The 25,860-nt window shown below is 31.8% G+C and overlaps 1 protein-coding gene across 4 annotated transcripts in view; it reads right to left on the bottom strand.

Annotated features, from left to right (window-relative positions):
* Window positions 1-8,256: 8,256 nt before the first annotated feature.
* Window positions 8,257-25,860, bottom strand: part of LOC143244316 (spliceosome associated factor 3, U4/U6 recycling protein-like) — a 159,828-nt gene continuing 142,224 nt past the window's right edge. For all 4 annotated transcript variants that reach the window (XM_076488754.1, XM_076488755.1, XM_076488752.1 and 1 more), the window contains exons 18-23: window positions 25,713-25,796; window positions 21,737-21,847; window positions 17,731-17,820; window positions 13,740-13,823; window positions 8,964-9,136; window positions 8,257-8,710 (exon numbers count right to left, since the gene is read on the bottom strand). In XM_076488754.1, coding sequence (XP_076344869.1) covers window positions 8,533-8,710; window positions 8,964-9,136; window positions 13,740-13,823; window positions 17,731-17,820; window positions 21,737-21,847; window positions 25,713-25,796 — 720 coding nt within the window. In that variant the 3' untranslated portion in view covers window positions 8,257-8,532. The remainder of the gene's footprint in view (window positions 8,711-8,963; window positions 9,137-13,739; window positions 13,824-17,730; window positions 17,821-21,736; window positions 21,848-25,712; window positions 25,797-25,860) is intronic.

Raw genomic sequence — 25,860 nt, 5'->3', positions numbered from 1 at the left:
CATGTTATTCACAGATTCCAGTGTACATCTTTTTCATGACCTGGTGAAGACTGTACCAATCCACTGGGATACAACAGTTTAGTTATGTCTAATCTGTCATGGCACACACACAAGTAGAAAAGTTCTCCATGCCTGATTACTGAATTCATAAGGACCAGACAGAACTGACATTTATTAATTGGCTGAAGATTTTTAAATATCAAGAAAAGTAATTTTATGGGTACAACAGAACACCCATCATTGCATGATATTGAGTAGTTTTCCATTGCTAATTGCATCACTTTGCCTGGGAACCCTCCAGCATTTCCTTTAAATAAGTTGGCAAGTTACAAACGGGAAAGCCACAGATAAGAATGATGTTATATTACACAGTAAATTGAGCCACTTCATGTAGGATGCCAAATAATTTTGCAGAAAGTATTACAGAAAAGAATAATGCTGGTTTAGTAAGAATCTGTTCAGACTACTAGCTTCAGTTTATCAGCTAGATGGAGTTAGAGAAATTATATTTTTTATTTGCACTGCCCTTCATGCCAAATATTTCATTACTTTTTGTCATAGTCAGATGACGAAGATAGCAGATCAACTCTGCTAAAGAGAACCTCTAGATGAGTTAAGAAAAGAATGTAAAAGGAATTTTTAAGTAGATGCTGATGTAGTCTTTGGAAGCAGCAATGCCACAGGAAAAGCACCAGCAACCAAGTTCACAGAAAGAGGCAACAAGAGTCAAACTTCAAGACCCTTAGATACTCAACAAGAATGTTCAATCAGCCTTCGTAGAGAAATTATAGAAGAACAGTACCATGTCAAACAAAATATGCAACCCAAGTGCTACCGAGGTGTAGAGTTAATTGAAAGTAGTTTATGGTATGTTTTGCCAATACTATCAATTTTGTTAAACCTGTTGATGTAGAGATTTAACTTGCCATAGCTCCAAGCATATGCAAGCAGATTATAATATTACCAGATATTTCATTCAAAACTTATTTAAGATGCAAGGCTACATTGAAGCTTACAGTAAACACTTTAAGTCATCCATCTTGGCAAATTATAAAATCTGAGCTCCCCAGTCACACAACAGTATGTCTGCAGATTTACAATGCTAGAAGGCAGGTTTTGGTACCCATGGTGGGTAGAACACAGATAGCCCATTATGTAACTTTGTGCTTAACTTCACAATAATCAAATTATACAAGCCAGTCCAAAAGATCTGCTCTGCAGTATAAGGTAAAAGAAAGCAGAAGAGCTAGAAAGAAGCCAGGAAGAAAGCACTTAATGTCACGAAAGTAAGAATTTCATCAAGCCTCCATAAAGAGAAATTTGCTAAATGGGGCTGATCAGTTGACAACTTCCATGCACAGAATTTCAGACAATGTTCCCAAGCAAAGGAAAAATGTCACTTAACAAAATAGAAATAAAATATCTCATGAAGATCTGAAACCCCCACCACTGACAAAAATGACCAGATTTGAAAACGTTCATTTCCAAAAGAATAAGCCTACACATAATCAACAAGGAAAAAGGCAAAAAAACCAAAAACATTAGAATAATACACAATGAAACTCCCCTGCTGGATCACTGAATTGCCAGAACAGATATAAAAACCATATCCCCAACAAGACTTTTTGATCATGTCATGGACAAAAACACCACCACCAATCGATCAATAATTAAATCAAAGAAAAGTAGTATGTGCTGAGAATGTGGTTGGTCTTGACATGTATAAGAGATTGCTCAGCGAGACCAACTGGCTCAATGATGATGTTATAAATGATTTCTGGAACATCTTCAAACCCAAGTTACTGATTTCTATGTATTTATTTGAAATACTTTCCATACTAAGTCATGCACTTAAGAAGAAAAATAGGTCAAAAAGTTATATAAAGGCCAAGGATTGCTCAAAGTGGATGATTATGTCAGTAGACGAAAATAACAGACACTGGATCTTACTTGTAGCTGATCTTGTTGGGCAGAAAGTCTATTTTCTTGACCCTCTATGTGATAGAAGTGGGAGTAAAGAACTTAATTTTTTTTCGCATTTCATAGGAAAAAGAGATCCATATTTGAGAAGAAACCACCTTTATGCATTTGAGCATATACAGTGAATCGCACAAATTTAACATGACAAGGCAACAATATACAATGGAATGCTCATCTTATAGTGCTGACAAAGATGCTGCTGGATGAAACTACTTCACTTAACAGAAACCAGGATAGAAAGACTCCATAAACAACTGTTTCCATGTTTATTAGGAGGCAGACCAATTCTGACCCCAGGAGAGAGAGAGATATACTTGTAAGGGGGATTCGAACCAGCAACCCTCAGATTGAGAGTCAAGTGCCCTAAATGTCTGGCCATGCTGTGTCAGGTTGGTATGGTAAGTGGTTGCAATTTTCCACTTTATGAATTCATAAACCAGAAAGATTAAATGCCATAAAAATTATGCTTTGCTTATAAATATCTATATTATATTAAGTAATTTACATTGAATTCTATATTTCTTTGAGGGATGGTAAGTAAATTAGAGAAGAGAGGAAACTCAAAGAGCAAGTGCCACACATCTCATACTAAAAGAGATTGAAGATTCATTTAAACCTTTTTTTTATAAAGTAGTTTCATAAAGTAGTCCAATTAAATATTGAACCCATTCACCATTTCTGTTCCTTCTCATGGTCTTGACTAAAGCTATGGATATGGTTTTCTCAGGCTGTCAACAAAATGAGAGTCCTAGAGACTTTCTCTCATTACTTCAACCTCGTTAGGCACAATTCCATCTTTGAAACTCTCAGATCTTGTTTAGATGCACCAAGATTAATTCAAAGGAGAATGACTTGTGTTTACCATTTCAGGTACAACTGGTGTCAGCCAGGTTTTCCGAGCTTAAAGTTGCAAGCTGATTCTTTCGGTTTTTTTTATACACAACTCTCACTTTGAAATTAAGAAGTTAAAACCAATATAATACAAAATCTTTGAAATATAAATCGCTATATGAAAGAAGTATTTAGTCACACAGAAGACTTACCCTGAACATAAGTGTTTAAATTTTGTAAATGTCCATAACAATGAACTTCCTCAGAAAATAGTGGTATAAGAAATGTCAAGAGCTCAAAAGAAACATGTAAGACCATATTAACATCCCACTCATACATAGGTCTGGTGAAAAAGGAAGGATCTGAACAAATAGAAAAGACAAAAGGATATAAAACAAGGAAACAAAAGGAAATATGAAATGTAGTTGATAAAACTGCATGTAACCAATGAGTAACAACAAAAACCCAGAACCAAAATCAACAAATCTGACACTTCTTTTGATAGGTAGCAAGAGTTTAAGAATTATAGGAATGTGATGAAAAAGCTACAGAGTTCAAGAGATCAGCCTTGTGAATAATGGACTAGACAATTCCCAGATACAAAGATGAAGGGATACACTCCTGAGTGCAATAGAAATGTGTGTGGCTCAAGCAGGAGAGTAGGAAGAAGGCAGAGGAAGATAGGATCCTGGATACTGATTGGTGAAGTGGAAAAAATAGGGTTGTGCCAGCCAAAAAGACACCACCAACAGGACCCAACAAATGGTGTCATATATCAAAGTTAGGCCACAAGGGAGATGAAAAGTTGAGTTTTGGCATTCAGAAAAAAATGAGCCCAATCCTAGCTGAAAGCATCAATGAGAAACTGAGAACCAAATGAATGGAAGTTTGGTGTTGAGAGGAGTAGCTAAGGCATCAATAAGAGGCATGCCAAATTAAGAACAAATGGAACAAAGCACCTGAGGATGAAGAAACCACTCTGTGAATAGTATTCTGTCTAGCTAATAGAGGCAATCTGCCACAAAATTCAGAGTCCCTAGCACACAACAAGCCACATGATGAGCATAATGTGATTAAACCCAACATAGCAGATCCAACGTGTGGAAGTAGAGGCCTGGAATGGGTACCATCCAAATTGTGTAAGAAATTATCCTGGAATTTTTGGAATTAATCTATGACAAGAGGAAGGAAATTATAACATGCATGAGAAGTTCAAATATGTTGATGTGAAATAGATGTTGTTCTGGAGCCTAAATGCCAAAGTTACACTCTTGTTTAAAGATGTATCTTAGCCTGACAGAGAAGCTCGAATGAAGAGATGGAGCTGCAGTTAGAGGGGGAAGGGCAAAAGTATACTCACTGGAGTATTGGTACGGTCAAGTCAGAGAAGACACATTATCAAAAACAATGGATGCTGAAAAAGTTTCAAGTGGACACATGATATATACTGAAAGAAACACGTTTGCACACCATCTTACTCGAAGCTTCACAGTTTTTCTTGTAACGTGTTATATTATTGCTACAAGAGGGCTAGATATTTCTACATTTTTCTGTCACGTGTTATAAATATATTCCAACACAAAATACAGAACCCCTTAAACATCCAGGTTTGCAGGTGCACCCACTCATTATATGCTCAATATCATTAACAGAAGCAACCTTCTTAATGCTTCTAATGACATTCATCCAATGTATTGTTCTCGAGTGACCATGTTTCCTTGGCCCAGTATGGCCAGATGGTTTAGGCGCTCAACTCTTAATTTGAAGGTCGTGCGTTCCAATCATTGTCACACCAAATATGCTCGCCCTTTCAGCCATGTGGTGTTACAATGTACGATTAACTCCACTATTCGTTTATAAAAAAAGTAGCCCAAGAATTGACGGTGGGTGGTAATAACTAGCTGCCTTCCCTCTAGTTTTACACTGCTAAATTATGGAACGGCTAGCACAGATAACTCTCGTGTAGCTTTGCACAAAATTTAAAAACAAACAAATAAACAAAAAAACGTGTTTATAAGCTTTTTCTAGCAGGTTTGTATTTGACCCGGCTCACTTGAATAACTAGCTAATGAAACTTTTGTATTCATCATATTGAATTCAGTATGAACCACACTATTTCAGATATACTGATATTTTAGCAATTAGACATTCAGTCCCTGTTGTTATGTATTATTATTTATCTTGGACCAGTCTCGGTTATGTACGTTACATTACATATTACATCTCAATTAACCAGCAATTTGAATTTGAACTTAGTAATTAATTAAATGTTAATATGTATTAAATTTGTTATTTTCCAATAAGACTGACACACACACATGCAGTTTCCCTTTTTAACATAAATGTTTGTATTTTAATATACATACCCTAATAACTAGTGGTTTGAATGAAGCCAGCCAATGAATGGGATGTGATGTATAAAAACATAACTCAACTTGCCTAGAGAACATGAAAAACCATACTGTAAGCAATAGCACACTGACAACTACAAGTGATGTCAGAAATATAAAGCTCCTCTTTGGCAAAGACTTACCATGCTTAGAAACCATGTTTTAATATTTGTGGTGGGCAAAATACAGATAGCCCATTGTGTAGCTTTGTGTTTAATTCCAAACAAACAAAATACCCCTCTTTTATAAACAGTGTACACAGAGCTGCTATGAGTCTTATATGAATCATAAAAGTAGGTATATAACAGAAATGCACAAAATTAGTAATGCAACTGAGCCAAACAACATTTTTTTTACAAAAACAAACAGAATAATGCATTTTCAGAGGCTAATAAATAATGTGAAATTTTAATAGTGATGTACTAGTTTGGCTGTTAGGGCTGGAATGGACAAATGGTAGAACATGAAAAATTAAAATTTCTTAAGTAGTTAGCAGTGTCATATGAAGAATAGGTTATATCTGCAAAACAACTTTACCCTAAATTGTGAATAAAGAAATAGAATGTCTATTCTTCTCAAATATGCATTTAATTGTTAGAAATGACTCTTATCAAATTTGATAAGCATTTTTATCTTTACAGAATAAACACTATTTTAGTAAAGAAAGTGGTGAAATTAGATTCATGGGAATCTGCATGCGAGTTCTATAATGGATCAGTAGCAACTTTAAAAGATATACTATGCTATAACTTGGGGTTCAATTGCCCATGGTTGATAGAGTACAGATAACCCAATATGTATCTTCGTGTTTAAATAAACAAAAAATGTATGCACACAATGAAATAGCTTTTGGGACCACCCAAGGAGGTACATGCATGAGTAATCCAAAGAAGATAGCAGCTCCAGTGAGGCCATGCACTCAAAAGACAAAAACCTCTCAAACATTATGGGTAGGACAGGTGTGAATCCTAGTGACTAGTAATTCCAGAGTCTGCAAGCAAATGGGAGATGGCTGAGCAGAGCTGAGAAATTGAAAAACACTTCCTGTCAAATACAATGGAAGTTCTGATGAACACTATCTCCTTGAGTTGTATATCAATCAGCTTGGATGAGGGAAAACATAACAAGTGATGGAAGGAGGAAGTAAATCATTTACATATTTATTTTAAATAACTGTACACTCCCAGGTTGCTAGCCTACAGTAACTATGTGTATTTTCCATTAAAATTATTAGTCAGATTTACTCATTTATGAAGTTACTTTTTCATATCAGATGTTTAATCGTTACAGCAAGCCCAAAACTGGTTAAAGATTAGATTAAAAATATAAAATGGAGTCAACAAACCTAACTTCAGTTCGAATCAAACCAGCTAACAACCTTCCACTACTCAACAAATACAACAGTATGCAACATTTTGCTATATACTAATCAAAGTATGATCTGTAAATAGGAGTAAGGGAAGGATGGTAAAATGTTTACGAGCAAATATATTATCTAATATCTGTATAGATAAATTACATGTTATTCTCTAGTATTGCACAGTAAGGTAAATATGATTTCATATTAAAGTGTGCTTCATACATCTTAAGGTAGCAATAATTTTAGCAGGTAATACCAAATGTTCAATCAGAAAACCTTTAGGTACCATTTATATTCATGTGCAAAACACAATGTTGATTTGAGTAAAAACATATAGTATTGCAAACAAGTTTAAATGGGTAATACTTAAACATTTTTAGTTGTTACAGCCTTATTGACCTTAAGTTACATAGAAAAAAGTTAATAACAACCTCTTATATCATTTAATCTTAATTTAAAAACATAATTCACAATTTAAGTAAAGGCAAGCAAGAAGTGTCTGGTGTTAAAATTTGCTTAACATGCATATTAATTTTATTCAGGCTCATATTTACCTAAATATGTATAAAGCTTAGTTTTTAATCACAAAATATCTAAATTCACTTAACAGTAAGTTGTTTCCCTAAACAGTGTACTTTGACATCTTTCTTTGATACACTAAATTTATGTTGCATGGACTTTAGTTTTAAAATGTAACATAACTGTCATAACTTTACAACATTATAAAATAAAATCGGTCACAAGTAGACTTAAATCTACAAGGTTATCCACTTCAATTTCATTTATAATTTACCTTTGAAATGATAAATCTCTAAGTAATAATTTTTTTTTCTAAGAGAGATGAACTAAAAATGCTTATTGAAAATGCATTGGAATTTGTTTATATAAAACCTCATAGGTGCCAACCATCCGAAAATTTTCTTTGCCATGAATTACAATAATGGTGTTTGAATGTTTTTACTTACAAAAGGTTTGCACTTCTACTTGGTATCATTACAGCAATAATAACTTACTAGCTTATATTTTCATACAAGTTTGTATACATTCATTGTTTTATGCTTAGATAAAATGAAAAATGCATCTAGCTAAATTTTTCTATTGTAAACTCTGTTTCAGCAACCAAGTTCAGATACATGTATGTAATCAAACTAAATGACCCTAACAAAATGCATGACATCATAAGGGGGATGATTGATATCAAAAGTGAGTCAGAATGCTCTAATAGTCATACTTTCTTTATGTGTTATATCAGATTAAGAAATAACACATGGAAGTCATCAATTACTACATGCACTCATTTTTTTAAATCACGAATACAGAACTTTGAGAAAGAGAAACTGGTTTAGATTCTGCCAACTGAAGCTGTGAATATGAAATTAGATGTCTTGTTTTGAACCAACTGGGATTTTTAAAACTTAATATTTTGTTCAATTTTCAGCATCACTCGAAAGGAAAAACTTCAAATTCCACATTTCTAAAAATAAGATATCCAACTCTGTGTAGATATACTTCTGTACACTAATATTTTAAGTTCCAATAGTTACGTTATAATTATAGTATTGGCAAAGTCTCCAAGAGAATAATCTGTACAAAGTAATTATAATAAAAAAGTTATAAGATTAGCATATATCTAGTTGTAGACATTCTGTAAAAGTCTGGTAGTACAGAAACAAACTGAGACAATATAATAAAGGATTCAATGGGAATTACATTTTTATTAAATTAGAAGATCTCTACAAAGATGTCTTCTATTAGGTGAATATAATTTTTGACATATTTTACAATTTTAGTGTCCTAAAAGAACAAATCAAAACATATACACACTATATGTTATTAATTGTTCATGGACTCCTAGCTGACGTAAAAACTGAAGAAAACCAAGTCCACCACATGCTAGTGATATGTATAAAAAAGAAAGGTAAAGAAATGTGGTTTAAATGATTTCATGAAGTTGTAAAATGATATAAAATATTACTTTTTTAACAACATGTTACGGAAATCATTATTTGTCAATTGCTTTTTTGTTGTGTTCACATCCTCCCCTGCTCCATTAATTCCATTCTGAAAGTCATTTGATCTGCTTGTTCCTGGTTGTGTTCGTTGAAGGGCCCGAGGAAGAAGGCTAACTTGGGTTCTACCTCGCCCTCTCCTAATAGATTACGAAATGTTCAGTTGTTGTAAATAAAAGATTAGAGAAGACGTTTAACAAACATTTTTAGTTTTGCTATAAAATAAAACTATTTCTAACCTTATGTCTATCAATTTTTCACCCCTAAAATACTAATTCTAGAGTTTAAACATTACTTTACCCTGTTACTAGATGGACATATGATTGATTAAGAAGTGTATTTTTAAATACTAATAAAAAAAAACAAGGTAAATTCATGGAATGCAATACTTACGGGCCAGGTTCTCTACCTCCTCCTAATGATGCAATAATTTTATTTTCTGATCCTTCACCACCACCAGTTTTTCCAAATGACTTACGTTCTGGTGGATTGCTTATAGCTACTGAGATAGTTTTGTCATCCACTTTCATTCCATCTGTCTTTACAAGAGCTGTAGCTGCTGAAACCTAAGAATTATAAAACAAGACCAAAAATCAATATGATTTTCTTAACACAGGGAAGTTCTAATTTCTTATATCCTTGACTTAAAACAAAAATCAAAACTAAAACAATGCATAAATCTTGCATCCACGTGACATTTATAACTGAAATCTAATAAAAACACATTCATATATTATGATGAATATCACAGAGAATCCTACAAAGTATTTATGTAGTATTAAGTGAGCGTATGATCAGATTTAAATGAATGTTGATCAAAGAGAATTAACTATAATCATCACAATAAGCTGACTGGTTTGGTTTATTAAAAATTTCATACAAAGACAATCAACACCACCCACCTCCAACCTTTGGGTTACTCTTTCACCAATGACTAATGGGATTGATTACCACATAATTGCTTGACTGCCAAAATGGTGAGCACGTTTAGAGATTGGTGTTTGAATTTAAGACCCACAGATAGTGAGTCAAGCATCCTAACTGCCAAGCCTTGCAAGGCCCAGCAAAAAGTTGAAAGCAAATTAATGGTATTCTTATTTTTTTGGTTAAATTTGTTATTTTTCACCTTGACTAGTTGGAACAATAGGCTTAAGGTAGTAGATCAATAAAGATTAGACGAATAAAGGACATCAGCTTGTGGTATACAACACTGATGGCTGACACATAAAGCTTCAAAATATTAAAACTTTGACTGGAATGGTATATTACCATTACCATACCATGATGTGAGCAAGTTCATCACTACTGATTAGGGCTAAATAGATTTATCAACAATTTTTGGTTGATGCATATTGCGAGACTGAAACCAAGCAATTACAATTTCTTATACAAGAGCAAACAGCACTTCAAGGTATTGCTGTCAAGATATGCAAGATAGAGACAACAGAAATGTTAGCAGATGAACAACTGTTCTTCTACCGTCATTTATTTGAGAACCATGATAGATGTAGGAGCACCAATAAAATGCCATATTATACAGAAATAGACTTCCTGATTTATTCATGACCTCCACAACAAATTCAAACTGGCCTCAAATAAAAAAAAAAATCCTACCTGGACAGAATCCCTCACTCAGATATAGTAGTGTGATTAGGCTTAAAGTACAAAAGCCATTAGAGATTCTGAAAGTAGAAATGGTTTACGGTAAAATACAAACTTGGCTTTATTCAATGGAATAGCAAAAATACAGCTTGCTACATTATCAGTTGTTTTGGTTAGTTTCTGAACACAGGATCACTCTAGACAAAACAGATACACAAGTAATGGTGAAACTGCTTGGAGAATAACAAATTCCCTATCCATGAAAGGGATCCTCTTTTGTAGCAGTTTTCAGTACACTTAGAAAATGGTTAACACATTTATTTTACAGAGGTCACAGCCATTGAGCATGCTTCCGGATGCCATCCAAATATCATTTTGACAGAGGTTTTTGCTTTATGCAGAGTTGATAGTTCTGCTTGAACTTTATTCTATGTACATATTGCCAGATCTTATAGCTGGAGCAACAAAACATGAAAGAGTAAAAAGCAGGAAATTGACATGCTAAAAAGGCCCATATCATAGGCAGAGTGTACACAGTATAAATATATGTCTGGGTGATCTCAATGGGAAGTACAGAAATATCTAGCTACGGGTTACCTCAACCACAAACAATGCAGGAGGAAAGAGTTGCAAGTGAATATTACATCAAATTCAACTATGACCAAAGTGAGCAGCAAGTATATGTAGAGTGAAATGTACCTTTACTTATTGTAGGTTAGCAGGAAATATACAATGCCTTTTTTGCCATGATAAATAAGGATTAGGGCAAATCATAGCTGTATGTGTGAAGTTTGGCTAACTGGGTAACTGTTTTTGATTGGTCCAGAGATGATAACACCACATAGTGCCATTTCAAGTTAATTTCAAATGAGCAAACTTCCTCAACAGCAGACAACACAGTACTTAAACACAGGACTTTCTACAAAGGTACTTACAAAATAGTAGAATCTGCCAAAAGTTATTAAAAAATCCCTTACTTTGCTGCTGCAGAATCAAACATTTGCTTGTTTGGCTTTCTGGCAGATCTTGAAAGGTGAAAATTTTGGAAGTGAAATTTGGAAATCATAGGGAAACAGAACAAAACATCGTGAGACAACACAGACTGAGCAGAAAAGGGGGCTAAATTTCACTCATTTTAGATAACTTTTTCTAAAATCTTTGAAATGGGGGATAAAATACATTCATATCATGGAAAAATTCATGCTAGGGTGTTTCAGTATCACAGAACTTGAATCAGAGGCTGACAAAGGTCACTTAATTCAGCATAATGTTATGTTATGCCTATGATAATTAATTTTAACTTTATGCTATAAAGTCACATCTTGCTAAAGTCTAAGTCTGGCCTGACCTTGTTGAGGCCAAATTAAGGCTCTATAAGTTACACAGACTATATCAAGCTTTCTTTAATATACTGAAAAGTGTTCACATACAGTTAGGGCTTTAGCCTAAAGGGAAAATGTAGACCTTACATAAATCAAAGAACTACCCAGTCTAATATTATTAGGCCTAATGATAGGCTGAACCATTTAAAAGTTAGCTTAAGAAAACTGCAACAATGAAAATCACAGAAACTTCCAGTGACATTTGATTAAATTTGGCCAAGAAAAATTAAGTTCTATTCATCAATAATTAGCACACTAACAAATGAAATCTCCATCACTTTCCTCACACTGTACTTATATATAGGTTTTATCAACTTCATGTAACTTGTACCAATTACAGGTAGACATATGATAGATTTTAATTTCAATAGCAACATAAATTGCCAATTAGCCAAACTCTCTCTGTATACAGCTCTGGTGTAATGTACTGTTTCTATGTTCCAGGTAACATTTGAAAAAAAATTAAGCCTTATTATCAGCAAAATGTACATCCCAGTGTGAAATAGCTTTAGCCACAGCATTTAGTGGAAAAGTGGCAACATTATTAACCAGAGGCTGAACCTGGCATAGGTCATTTAAACTCCCATTAAGGCTTGTTTGGAATGGATGTTCCCTTATGTAGCATTAAGAAGAGTACTGCACTTTGTAATGTGATTAAGGATGGTATGGCAATAGAAGTTAATGAAGTACAAATAATTACCAGGCTCACATTTGAAACACTAAACCACACACTTAGGGATTTGACTGTCATCGATCAATGGTAAGTAATTGTTGTGCGACTGATTTCAAGGAAATTTTACTTGTTCAAAGTGGGACAAGGATTAACATTGCACAGTCTTGTATAAAAAACTTGTATTCATAGAATATTCTAGTGGTTATGCATCTACCTGCACACAAACATAAAGGTTCACTTTCCTAAGGATAAAGAAGCTGAATAGTTTGCAGACTAGCTCTTGGCTATAGGAGATTACAGGCTTTCTACTAATACAGGCCTAGATGTGATATTGTTACCAGAAAATGTTTCCATCTTTGTAGATAATGTAGAGAAATCAGTGTCCAGTGTTTATCCTGGCTTGCTTACTCACTACATAGGTATGGTATGGTTATCTGAATGTTATAATTTAGATCCTGTGCTATGACCCATTTCACCAATGCAAATCTTGTGGCTCAGTTGCCAGTTGTGTTTAAATATACACCAACAGACACAGTATTGATATATCAAGCTGCCCACTTTTCTGTAGATATTTTGAAATATTTAGAAGTTTATGGCTCCCTTCCTTAGTGCTTTTATTGAACCTTATTGCCAATATTATAATTTTGCAGCCTCTCGACTACAGCATAATTATTGAAAAATTACATGAAATAATTTCAGCTCTGATTATAGTCTCTTTATTAATAAGTTCACTGAATATTTTTAACCATTTACAAGCTTCTAAAAATACAAATGTTTCTTACTTTTGTTCATAATTTCAAGCCTAAAACCATTTTCTGACTAATGAGTGTTAAACATTCAAATCAACTTATAAAATTTAATTCAAAAGAAACAACTTTTAATTCAATTGAAAAATTTTGTATTTAAACAAAGTTCAGAACTGATACTTTAGCATTATATATTATATAATACTTACCTGGATTTTAAAACATTTACTGTATTCTTTTCATTCCTGATAAAGTCAGGATGTTACATTCAGTCCATTTTAAAGTTATAAGAATATACTTCTGTGACAAAACATCAGGCAAATAGTGAGGTTTAATGAGCACTGTAAGCTAGAATCTATAAAGGCAAACTATTCAGATGACATATACCCTTTATTATTGAAAATGCTCTTATGTCTACTGTGGATAAAGAGTACACAAAGTAAGACTTCACAGAGCTGCACAGAAATGGCAGTTGGAAAAATTTGTTTTTCTTTTAGAGAATTACACTATATAAATGTTTAAAAATGATAAAATATAAATTAGTAAATAAATTTCAGTTAAAAGTAGTTAGAATTACCTTTTCCACTTAATTTTTAAATTTTATATATGCAGGTGTGCACTCAGATCTTTATGGTCTCTCACTACTTATAATAAAGTTAAAAACTTAAAATGTATAAAAATAACATAATAAATGCTAGGATAAGATACATACAATTGTGTCAAACAAACATACTGTAATCACTAAATTTTACAGACAAGTACTTACTTCGTCACAATATTCCACGTAAGCTAATCCTTTGGAATGCCCGTTTCGATAGGTAACCAACCTCACGTCCTTCAGTTCACCATACTGTGATAAAAATATGAATTATAAAATTCTGGTTAGAAACAAAAATCACTCGTAATAGAAGTATTACTGTGTCTGTTTCATATAAACTGTAACAAATGGATAAGATTAACCTTCCCAAGAAGCACATTGTAGCAGTACAAAGGTCAGGTGCAATATACTTTGATAGAATAATTCTAACCTGAAGGAACTGACCAAGTATCAGTTTGAAGCTACATAAGAGATACACAAACTTACAATGAAACAGATACTGGACACAATGGTACATAAACAAAGAAACAATCTTTACTGTAACAGACTTAACACAAGCTCTGCATTGTGTATTTACTTTTAAGGAATGACAGAACAATTATTTTACTGGATTAGGTATCTTCAATAGATCAAGCTAAAGTCACTTAAAAGGCTATGTAACATAATATTTACAAAGAGAGACTACTACTACCCTTTGACCATACATATTCAAGCACAAAATGGGTTATAACCTTAAAATATCATAACTGAGTGACACTGTTGTCTATATTCTTGCACAACATGCAACATTAAAGACATGCCTCTTTGGGGCATAACAGGCATTAGCTCAACTGAATTATAAGGAATAAATGAAGCTTAGAATGTCATCAGCTTAATTACATGTTAGGTAAAAATTGCACACTCAGAATAAATGTTAAGTTCATAATAATTCTTAGTAGAAATTAGAAACAAGTAGATTCAGTATCTATGAATTTCTTATCAATCACACTGTTGAAATGAGCACTGATAATCACCATACTCATACACTTGATGTCAACCACACTGGGATTAGTGGAAGAATTTTACAATGAAAACTGAGATGCAAGCCAACTGCAAATGTGCATAGCTGTCAGAAAGAATATGACTTGTTGTAGCGAGATAGATTATAACAACAACATGATGTCCAAAACAGTTTTAATATAGTGAACTGAATCTCTGTAAACTAGCTCTAACTCTCACTCCAATGAATACTGATAAGGAATGAACTAAACAGCTTCAAAATGTGTGATTTCAAGTAATGGTTCTCAGAAATAGGTATGTAATAAAACCAATAATTTATTAAATTAGAAAAGTCATAAAGGTTGCATGTTAATTTCCAAGTTTTGGAAATAATGTGAATCATTATTTTATTATTGCTTCTTACAATCTGAGAACATAAACATCTATTGAGGAAGCTGATAATCAATTCTGTTATTATCATCAGAGAGATAATCCCTGAAGAAAGCAGTAGAATAACAGTTGAAATGTAGATAAAAACTAGTAAGTAATAAGTTGTCTATTACCTGAAAAAGTAACTGATTAGTATTTAGACTTGGGTCAAACATGTAGGCTACTAAAAATGAGACTTAGATAGTTTTCTTTTACCTTCATACATGTATTAAAAGAATGTTTCATATGTTTTCTGAGACTGGTAAATCAAATGTTCTAAAATAACTTCTTGAAAAAGTGAAAACATTAAGGATTTAGTTACAAGTCAAAATTACAGCACTTACTGAGCAATGTTTTATCAAATAAATTTCAAAATGTTACTTTTAAATAAAAAAATTCAGTTACTGCATAAAAATTATATGGTTAAAACCCTCTGTCTTTTCTACATAATTACTTTCCATAATATCTAAGTAGTTAATCTCTTTTTGACTTTAGTTTTAAAATGTAATATAACTGTCATAACTTTACAACATTATAAAATAAAATCGGTCACAAGTAGACTTAAATCTACAAGGTTATCCACTTCAATTTCATTTATAATTTACCTTTGAAATGATAAATCTCTAAGTAATAATTTTTTTTTTCTAAGAGAGATGAACTAAAAATGCTTATTGAAAATGCATTGGACTTAGTTCATATAAAACCTCATAGGTGCCAACCATCCGAAAATTTTCTTTGCCATCAATTACAATAATGGTGTTTGAATGTTTTTACTCACAAAAGGTTTGCACTTCTACTTGGTATCATTACAGCAATAATAACTTACTAGCTTATATTTTCATACAAGTTTGTATACATTCATTGTTTTATGCTTAGATAAAATGAAAAATGCATCTAGCTAAATTTTTCTATTGTAAACTCTGTTTCAGCAACCAAGTTCAGATACATGTATGTAAACAAACTAAATGACCCTAACAAAATGCATGACATCATAAGGGGGATGACTGATATCAAAAGTGAGTCAGAATGCTCTAATAGTCATACTTTCTTTATGAGTATCTTACTGATAATGGGTTTGCTAAAAGAATGGGATCAAAACTGTTTATATAATGAGTCCAGAGTGTAATTAGAACCTAGATCTAGAAAATTTATGTTGTACACAAGATAATACTTATAAAAATGGATACTCTGTTTGACACTATGTCAACCTCAGTGAAATTATCTGACACCATTGTTTTAGTTTTTGAGTTATTATGTAATAAAAAAGAAATGTCAGAAAGAAGAACAAGAAATTCAGACTGTTCCCTATGATAGTTACAAGCATTGCTAGAATGTGTGACTCAGTCATTACATAGATAATGTTCTTTACTGTATAGTATTGTAAAGTTCTGGTAACCTATTGAGAAGATATTTAAAATACCATTTCATTGCACATTCCAAGCCATCTGTACATCTGATTCATTCTTACTACAAGTACTAGCATACTTATGTTCACATACACAAATATACATGTGTACATAAGTATGCTAGTTGTTGTAGTTGTTGAAAATATAAAATCAGGTTTCTAAATGTATTTTAGTTTATCTATATTGATGCCAGTAGAAAAACCAAGACAAACTAGTTATAAAAGTTTAACATCCAATGTGACATTGTAATTTTAATTCATATTATTTTAAATATTTTTTGCATCACCTTACAAACTTTCACTTAGGCATAACCATAAAGGCTATTTAATATTTATGTTAAATATTTGTCACATTTATAAGAATTTTACAGATTCTTATAATAAAGCACTGATAGAGTACCTAAGGAATAAAAATATCAAACATTGTAGCATACAACATTAAAAAAAAGCAAGTTCTTTCACTGTTATAACCTTTCAAGAAATGTTTTGGTGTGTGTGATAATAAAATCTCAGTGTTTGAAAAGTAATTTAGAGTAAAGTTTTTATCAGGATCCTTATTATATTCATTTTTATATATATATAGTTTCCTATGTCTCTTTGCTGAGACTAACTCATCAACTATATTTATGCTACTGTATTAATTTTTACTTCTGCTTTCTGACCTTTACCTTGTGGCTATTCATCTATAACATGATTGCTTTCTTCAAACATTCTAAAGAAGGTTATTTTAAGTGAAAGTTAAGCTAACTACTCTTACTTTTGAAATGTTCCATCATCATATTATGATTTTACATGAATAAAATATAATAATTAAAATAAAAATGTATCAGGCCAAACAACCAATGCTCTTTTTCAGAAATCACTTAACTACACAGTTCAGTACACTACATAGGCTGGTTGGTTAGTTGTTTGGTGTTTTATAGTGCAAAGCAACTATGTTATCTGTGCCAAACAATTGGTAAAAAATAATAATAAAATAAAGTAGCAGCAAAAGCATTATAAAGTGTAAAGGAAAATTAAGTTGAAACAAAAATGGATAAAAACTTAAGGATAAACACACGGTAAAAATATGTTTAAGATGGTGCTGTCTCTACACAGGCTTTGTCTTTACACTGGATCATTGACTGATGGCAATATAACACAGTCATGCACTAATGCTGTCCATTAGTTTAAATCTGTAATAGTTAGCTCTGAGGGAGAGTCTTGAGACATTTATTTTTAACAAGGTAGAGCAAAAACTGAAAACGAACACAACCTTGATGGCATTAACAGCAATTACTCTGATAACATTAATTACTACTATTCAATTATGCTTTTAACTTTTGTTTTTTAAACAACGAAAATTACCTCTTTAAATATATCTTCAAGTTTCTGTTCTGTTGTGGATAAAGGCAGCCCACGAATGAAAAGTTTGTGTTTTTCTAGTTGAACAGGAAACTAAAGAAGTAAAATATATTAAATACAGAATAATGTGATATCAAAACTAAGGTTTTAAAACCTAAACCACATATATCTCAACAAGTTTTCATCTGTCATAGTTTGATTAATTCTAGTCCAATACAACTTATGCATTATCAACAAATAATTATTATTTTACAGTATTTCATGTTAGTGCAAACTTGCATACTCTCACGATTCTGATAATGAAAATACAAAATAAAAAATATATATCTTCACCTGTAAAATCATTTTATTTTACTTAGTTATAAATTTTTCTTACTGATTTTGTTACTATTTCAATTGTTATTCAGTACTAATCCTGCTAACAGCTAGATTCTACTTGTCTATATTTTCTTTACATTAGCAATTGTTAGTTTCCACCAGTAATCAAGTTTTCCTTCTTCCTTAAAAAATTTTTTTTTTTCACCTTACTTCCTTGCACCCTTTTGATGACCACCACATTTCACAATGGTTATACGTATCAAAGTTTGAGAATCAATAAACAAAGACATTTAAATGTGAAACACCACAGCAGCAAACAAGTAACTTCACACTTCAAGGAAAGTTAAACAGAATTACTAATGTAAATATGAACTCCATCAGTTACTAAAGATATCCTTCTAAAATATTTGAGTGTCAAATTACACAAGTTCATAACTTTATTAATTACACTCTGCATTCTTTTTACAGGTATTTGGGTTATAGAATTCTGCCCATATGGAAATTATAAAGTATTACTGATAAATTCCAGACACAGACAGTAAATTTAACCTTACAGAGATTTGTGAGTATATATATGAAAAAACAAAATTAAAAATAACTAATTTTGAACAAATATCTCATTTCATTTCAATAGAAATGTAAAGCATGTTTCCATGCATCATTGATGTAAGAGGTGAGCTTAGTTAATATCAGTAAACATTTAACTGTTTAAGTATTAATTTTGTATGTACATATAATGTTTGTATATTATTACTGCTTATAAATAAATTCTGAATTTTTCGTAAGTTTTATAAAACATAGAATGGTAAATACAGAAAACAACAATCTCTACTACTTACAGTTGTAAAGAAGTTTGTACTTATTTGTTGTACCTTGCATGCTGAGCCTTACCAAATTTTTCACATGGAGGATGTAAAACAAAATAACTTTTAGGTTTTATATATGCATTTTAACTCTTTCAACATGGGCTCGGTCAGTTTGACTAACCGAGTATGTATATTTTCACAGAATTTGGCAGTCTTTCAATTAACATTAGTCTTTCACTAAAATATCTTTTTTTATGTGAAAGACTCATAATGTCAAACAATAAACTAAAATAAAGTTCTGTTCATAAATTTATTGGGCATTTGTTTTGAATAGTCTGTGTGCAAAGTGATTTTCATGTTAAGATAAAAAATATTTTTCTTCATCTCAAAAATCTCAAATTTCCTTTGTATAATCCATAAAACCTCCTATATATGATTCAAATGTTTGTTTTCAGCAACATTTCATTTTTTCTGTTATTTTCTATACCTTATTTTTGTACAGTATTGGTCAATTTGCTCAGCATCCTAAACCATAAAAACAACTAAATAAATCTAAATTACCACTTTTTTCTTTCCAGAATGACTTCAATTTTTAATATACAACTACATCTATTTATCTGTTTATATTACCTTACAAACTTTCATTTACACATGGCCATAATGGTAATTTAACATTTATGTTAAATTTCTATAAAATTTAAGAATTTTACGAATCCTTATAACTGAGCATTGATGGAGTACCTGATGTTGTCCTGATTTTGTTTTATTGCCCTTTATACCATGTCTAACAACATTATAAGTTGTAAGTCACTCAAGCAACATGCAGCTCACAATACGCTATTCAATTACTTTATCCATGAGGTACAAGCTGCTTGCATGCATACCTCAAGAAATATTTTTTATTATATTATTATTATTTATTTTACCTAATATTAACTAACTTAAAAGATCCTTACTTTTTATATTTTAATTACGTTTATAATAATAAATATAGGATAAACATGAAAAACAAGAAGTACTTACCCAGTTTTCTTTATTTGTTGCTGTTGACTGACAATGACACTCAACCCTACTTATTTTATACTAATAGTACTTATGCATTAAATAATTTTATTTAATTAAACAATGCATCAAAGAACATATACTAATAACATGCAAATACTACACAATTTCCCCTAACTCTCAAAACTTTTCTGGCTTTCTGACTATGTGACGAGAGCCATTACAAATTCATTCAAGTTAGTTGTTAGCTTTCCTGTAGTAAAGGAGCTTGTACTCTGAGTGAAACTGATAATTACCTGTTCAGAACACAATGATGTGCAATTCTCACTGGATAGATAAAAACCTTAGCTTTCTATTGATCATAAATAATATATAATTAAACATAAGAGAGATCTATTAACAAAATCCTGAAAGACAGTCTATGACCAGGAAGGTTCTGATGTTCTATTTGATACTGAGTAACTACAATTTAGTTTTGCACTCATTGGAGGGGTGGTGAATAAAATAGAGAAAACACCTAGAGAAAGTGTGTCATGTGTGTCACACTAGGGGAAATTCAGGATTTTTTAAATATTGCCTTGTACTTATAACTGTATATTAGTAAAATAATGTTATCTAATATTTTATGCTATTGTAATTGGTATAACATAAACAGAAAGTAGTTAAATAAAATTTTGAATGCAAGTCATTAAAACTTTGTGTCATGGGTCTAAATAAGTATTGTTTTTCAAACACTTTTTTTCTCTGTTACTTTTTCCTTCCGAGATTTGAAACAGAAGTCTGAACTTGGAAAAAAACACCCTATGAAGGAAATACTAAGTTTCCAATGGTTATAAACACATGATAGAGTTATGCAGGTGTGCATAAGCAAGAATTTTCAAAAAATGGAAGAGGTGGGATTACTGTGTTTGATTTACCAAATGTAGTCACATCTCAATAAACAGAAAAGACAGGAGGGTTCATATCTAATATTCTAGCTTGTAAACATCAGTAATTTGAGTTTCTATCAAAAACATAAAATCTGAACCCATGCTGCATCCACTAAACCAAGTGATACAATATTTTTGAATGTATTTTGGTATTTACTTCTAAATTAAAAAATTAACTGATGTATAATACTATAATTTGAATTATAATCTGTAGTTTGATACCAAACTTGTTAACATACATTCATAAATTAGTAGTTCAATAAAACTTAGAAGGGAAGTCTACAAACTTAAAAAAATGCCCTCTGACCCCTGACCAAAGTGAAACAAGAATTGATAAGGTAAAAGAAAATACATGCAAAACATATTCTAGATCAGTGGTTCCCTAACGTTTTTAACCTGAGGCTCCCTTTATGTGAATAAAATAGTTTGAGGCCCCAACCTATAATCACTGTTATTAACATGTCATGAAAAGTATAGCAAATGTAGACTTGTCTAATGCTTACATTATATGTGCCTAAGTTTGAACACAATCAGCTAGCAATTTGAGTCTTACAACCAAATGACATGGTTGTCCATTACAATAGTTTAGCATGGTGAATGAAGAATAGTGCTGTAGTAAACACAACTCTTTTTGATATACTCTACCATTTAATTAATTCAACATAATTTTTATCAACTTATTGATTGTTTAGAATTAAAATAATTCAGTATCTTTGTATTGGGCCCAGATTTTGGTGGCCCTCAACAAAAAAGCTTTATGGCCTCCAGGGGGAAGAGCTGCAGTTCCAACTCTGGTAAATACTGTTCTAGATAAGATAACAAATGAAAATTGTGTACTTATGTTAAGGAGTTTCAATTATGATAAAAATGTGTTCAGGTTGTTTACAGCTTAAAAAATGAAACAAACTAACTAATTATCTTGTATTCTTCTAGTTCTGTGTTAAGGTAGCTTACCTTCAACTTATTTTTATTTAGAGACATACTCTTGTCCTCACATTTAGAGATAAATATAGGTCGTCCTTCAACTAGTTGTCTGTCTTTTTTTAAGGCTGCTTTAGCTGAATCCTAAAATGATGTACAAAAATTGATGGAAACAATAAATAACACACAAAAACAAATTTTCTTTGGTCATCTTCCAAGAAAATTTAAAATCCAGTAAATTAATGATATGGTACCCAAGAGATCTGTTAGTCAGACAAATAATGCAATATCAAAATACTCAACAAAACACCACATATTCTGCATGAAGTAAATTAAATACTCAGTAGCTGAAGAAGTCAAATATCTACGTATTGAATAATGTTATGAAAACATTTAAGACAAGCTTATTATAATGGAGCATGCTATGTTTTTGTCCAAACTCATATCTCAAAAACTACAAAACTGATGATCACTAATCATAACTGGGCAACATTTTTATAATTAGACAGTACTTTTAGAGCTGAACAATATCTAAAACAACTGAAGTTTAAACAAAAATGTTTCAGATTTAACCAACAGAAATTACAAAAATAGAGTAAGTTTGAAATTTTATACAATCAAAAACAAACATAAAAAAATTGTTTTTCTTTTGTGAAAATTTCAAGAGTGTTGCAACAGAAAAGCAAGACACTTTCATTGATAACTATGTATACACAGAAATACTTCAATAAAATGATGCTGTGACAATAGCTCATTTTTAAACTAAAATTTCAATAAAATCCTATTTCTCATGGATGCTAAACATTATTGAATGTTACATATGAGTACATTGTTGTAGGACTGTCAGATAATTCCAGAAAAGGCTACAGGCGAAATAGTCTCCCACCGGAAGTAGTAGTTATACCAGCTTGGAGGAATGTATTCAAATAATTAGTTCATCATTAGAATTTTACAATTTCTTCAATAACGTGCTGTGAGTCACAGTTACAACTGCATACAGTTGCCAACACAATATACAGTTAACAGAAACGGCTACCTTCTGTTATGTATGTGGAGTATTGACATGCAGTTAAGTTTTTTCTAAAAATCAAACTTGGTATTGCACCCACCTAACTCGGGCGTCATATTATATTCCTACATGATTTGAACCCAAAGTGATTAGAATACACGAATCTCAAATTGACACTAAAAATTAAAGTTTCAAGGTCACACCTACAATAATTTAGGCATTTTTCCATGATGCAGGTCAATGAAGTTTGGTTTTATGCTATAACTGAAATAAGAATTTTGTTAATTGTTATCTTTGTTTCATTTAAAAATAATGGCAATTAAGTACATGGACGTCTGAATATTTTGCAATATTACAATTAACAATACAGAAAATTTCTAATATGTTTATTATAGAATAGCTTATCTCATTATCTTACTTTATCGAATAATACTGTAGTCTTTTAACATTCAATATAAATTATTACATTCTAATGTAAATCTCAATGATCCATATTTGTTATTATTTGATTTTAATTAACAAATAAATTTATAAGTAAAAAATAATAGTTAATTACAAAAACTAAAAGTTTTGGAATTAAATTTTTTTTTTTTCATTTAACTGTAAATGTACCCATTCAAGTTAAACAACGCAACATTTGCTGTATATTGTTAAAACATTACTCAAAAAAGTTAGATTTTTATAACAGCAAAATAGGTATGAAAAAGTAAAAATGTTTATAAAATGCTCTTTGTGCAAATATACGAGGTCTGTTCAAAAAATACGCGGACTGACGTCATAAAACAAAATGTACTTTATTTAGAAGATACAGGTCTGGGACCCCTTCAAACTACTTTCCTCCCCAACGCACACACTTATCCCAACGGTGTTTCCACTTGTTGAAACAGTCTTGGTACGCTTCTTTTGTAATGTCCTCCAGCTTCTTCGTTGTATTTGCCTTAATCTCGGGAATCGTCTCAAATCTTCTTCCTTTCAAGGGTCTTTTGAGTTTGGGGAACAAGAAAAAATCGCAAGGAGCAAGGTCAGGTGAGTATGGGGGGGTGGGGAAGAACAGTGATCTAGTGTTTGGCCAAAAACTCACGAGTTCTGAGGCACAAATTTTGCAGCAACGTGGTGCATCTTCAATTTTTCGGTCAAAATCTCGTAACAAGATCCAACTGATATCCCACACTCTTCAGCAAGCTCCCTGACAGTCAGACGTCGATTTGCCCGCACCAGGTTATTGATTTTGTCGATGTGTGGGTCGTCAGTTGACGTGGAAGGACGTCCAGGATGCTCATCATCTTCAATGGACTGTCGACCATCCTTAAAATGTTCATGCCACTTGAAACATGCCGTACGCTTCATAGCAACATCACCGTAAGCATAGCAAAAGTTTCAGTTGCAGATTTTCCAAGTTTAACACAAAATTTCACAGCAAGTCGTTGCTCCTTCAGGTCATTCATTCTGAAATCCGCCAAACGAAAAAATCGCACTTCACTTAAAACCGCGTAGCTAATACACAAATGAAGATATCTGAAATCGGGAAATGGCATCATAATCAGCTAATCTGTGCGAACCTAGCGACACCAAGCGGATTCCCCTGGAAGCAACTGGAGCCGTGCAATTCAAACAGTCCGCATATTTTTTGAACAGCCCTCGTATATAAAATTCTTGCATAGAGATATTTACTGATATTATTTTTGAGTACTTGTTTCACCATGTAATGCCATTTACCCACAAGTCTATGAATATGTTCATGAATAACATCTCAAGTTTCAGTAGAGTCAGATCTAATGGTAATGTGTTAGCATCAATTAGCACAATCACGAGAAGTATACTCTTTAGCACTATACACAACTGGTTTGTCTCAGTGATTTTATTTTTAATAGTTTTCTGACAGTCAGAATTATTGTGCATACAACATTTCACTTACAAATTATTTTGAGTTTCATCTGTTTTTCAAGAGAATTTAGCAAAATATATATGTTACATGGAACTGAATCAGGTAAGACAGGCTTAGGTTCTTATATTTGATCCCTAATAGATGGGTGAAATTACAGTTCATATGGTATGAACAAGTAAATATAAAGTATCTAATCAAATAGACATGTTGTAGATTTAATGACAATGTTTTTTTTTTAAGAACTAATTACACGTTGTAAATGTTGTGCCCTTAAAAAAGAAATACATTGTTTTAACTCATAAAAATATTGATTTGTACATGATTTACCTCGGGTTCAACAAAGGAATGAGAATTATTGAGGAATTAAAAATGTGAATCTTATTAACAGGATAAAATAACTGAATGTGTACATCACCTTGCTTGAAAGAAGTTAACAATAACAAGGTGTGCCAATGATTTCATTCATCAGCCTTTCTATTACTATAACTGAACCTCTACAGAATTCATTAAAATTCATTCATAACATTTTTCTCCCCAATACTCATAATTGTTTACAGTAACTAAAAAAAAAAATTCCTTCAGCATATTATTTTAGTCATAAGAAAGAAGAACCATGCATCAAAGTTTAAAATAATGATTATAAACAAAGGTCTTACACATGGGTGAGGACAATTTAAAATGAAAAACCTAAATACTGGTTTTATTGACTTGTTTACATCCACCAGTTAGTCTAGCTTGTGTAAAGAACAGAACTCTAGGCAATTCAGACTACACAATAAAGCTGACAGACAAGAAACAGGTTCATTTTATGTTATATTAATCCAACCTGAGGTGTCAATAACATTTATCTGATAATTTATTATAAGAAACACAATCAAAACACACAAGTTAAGAACTATGATACAGTATGATGTAAAGGAAAAAGGAATGTAAGCTGTGGAACCCATATGCACATTCTTCAGTGTGCACTTCAGAAAGTGTGGAACCCATATGCACATTCTTCAACGTGCACTTCAGAAAGTTAAAAGATTTTTAATAACACCATTAAGAAAACTAACACAGTAGCAATGTTAAAAATAACTAAAATTTATAATTGATGTATACATTAAACAAACCTGAGAAGCAAATTCTAAATAACAGTATCCTTTTGATCGACCTCGATAGTCCTTCACTAACCTTATTTCTGTTATTTCTCCAAGCTGCAAGAAGAAAATAAATATTAAGATGATTTATAACTTCAAATTATATACAGTTACGACAGAA

The sequence above is a fragment of the Tachypleus tridentatus genome, chromosome 2 (assembly GCF_004210375.1).
Source record: "Tachypleus tridentatus isolate NWPU-2018 chromosome 2, ASM421037v1, whole genome shotgun sequence".
NCBI classification, from domain to species: domain Eukaryota; kingdom Metazoa; phylum Arthropoda; class Merostomata; order Xiphosura; family Limulidae; genus Tachypleus; species Tachypleus tridentatus.
The sequence above is the reverse complement of the archived record's forward strand: the minus strand, read 5'-3'. Positions and strand labels throughout refer to the sequence as shown.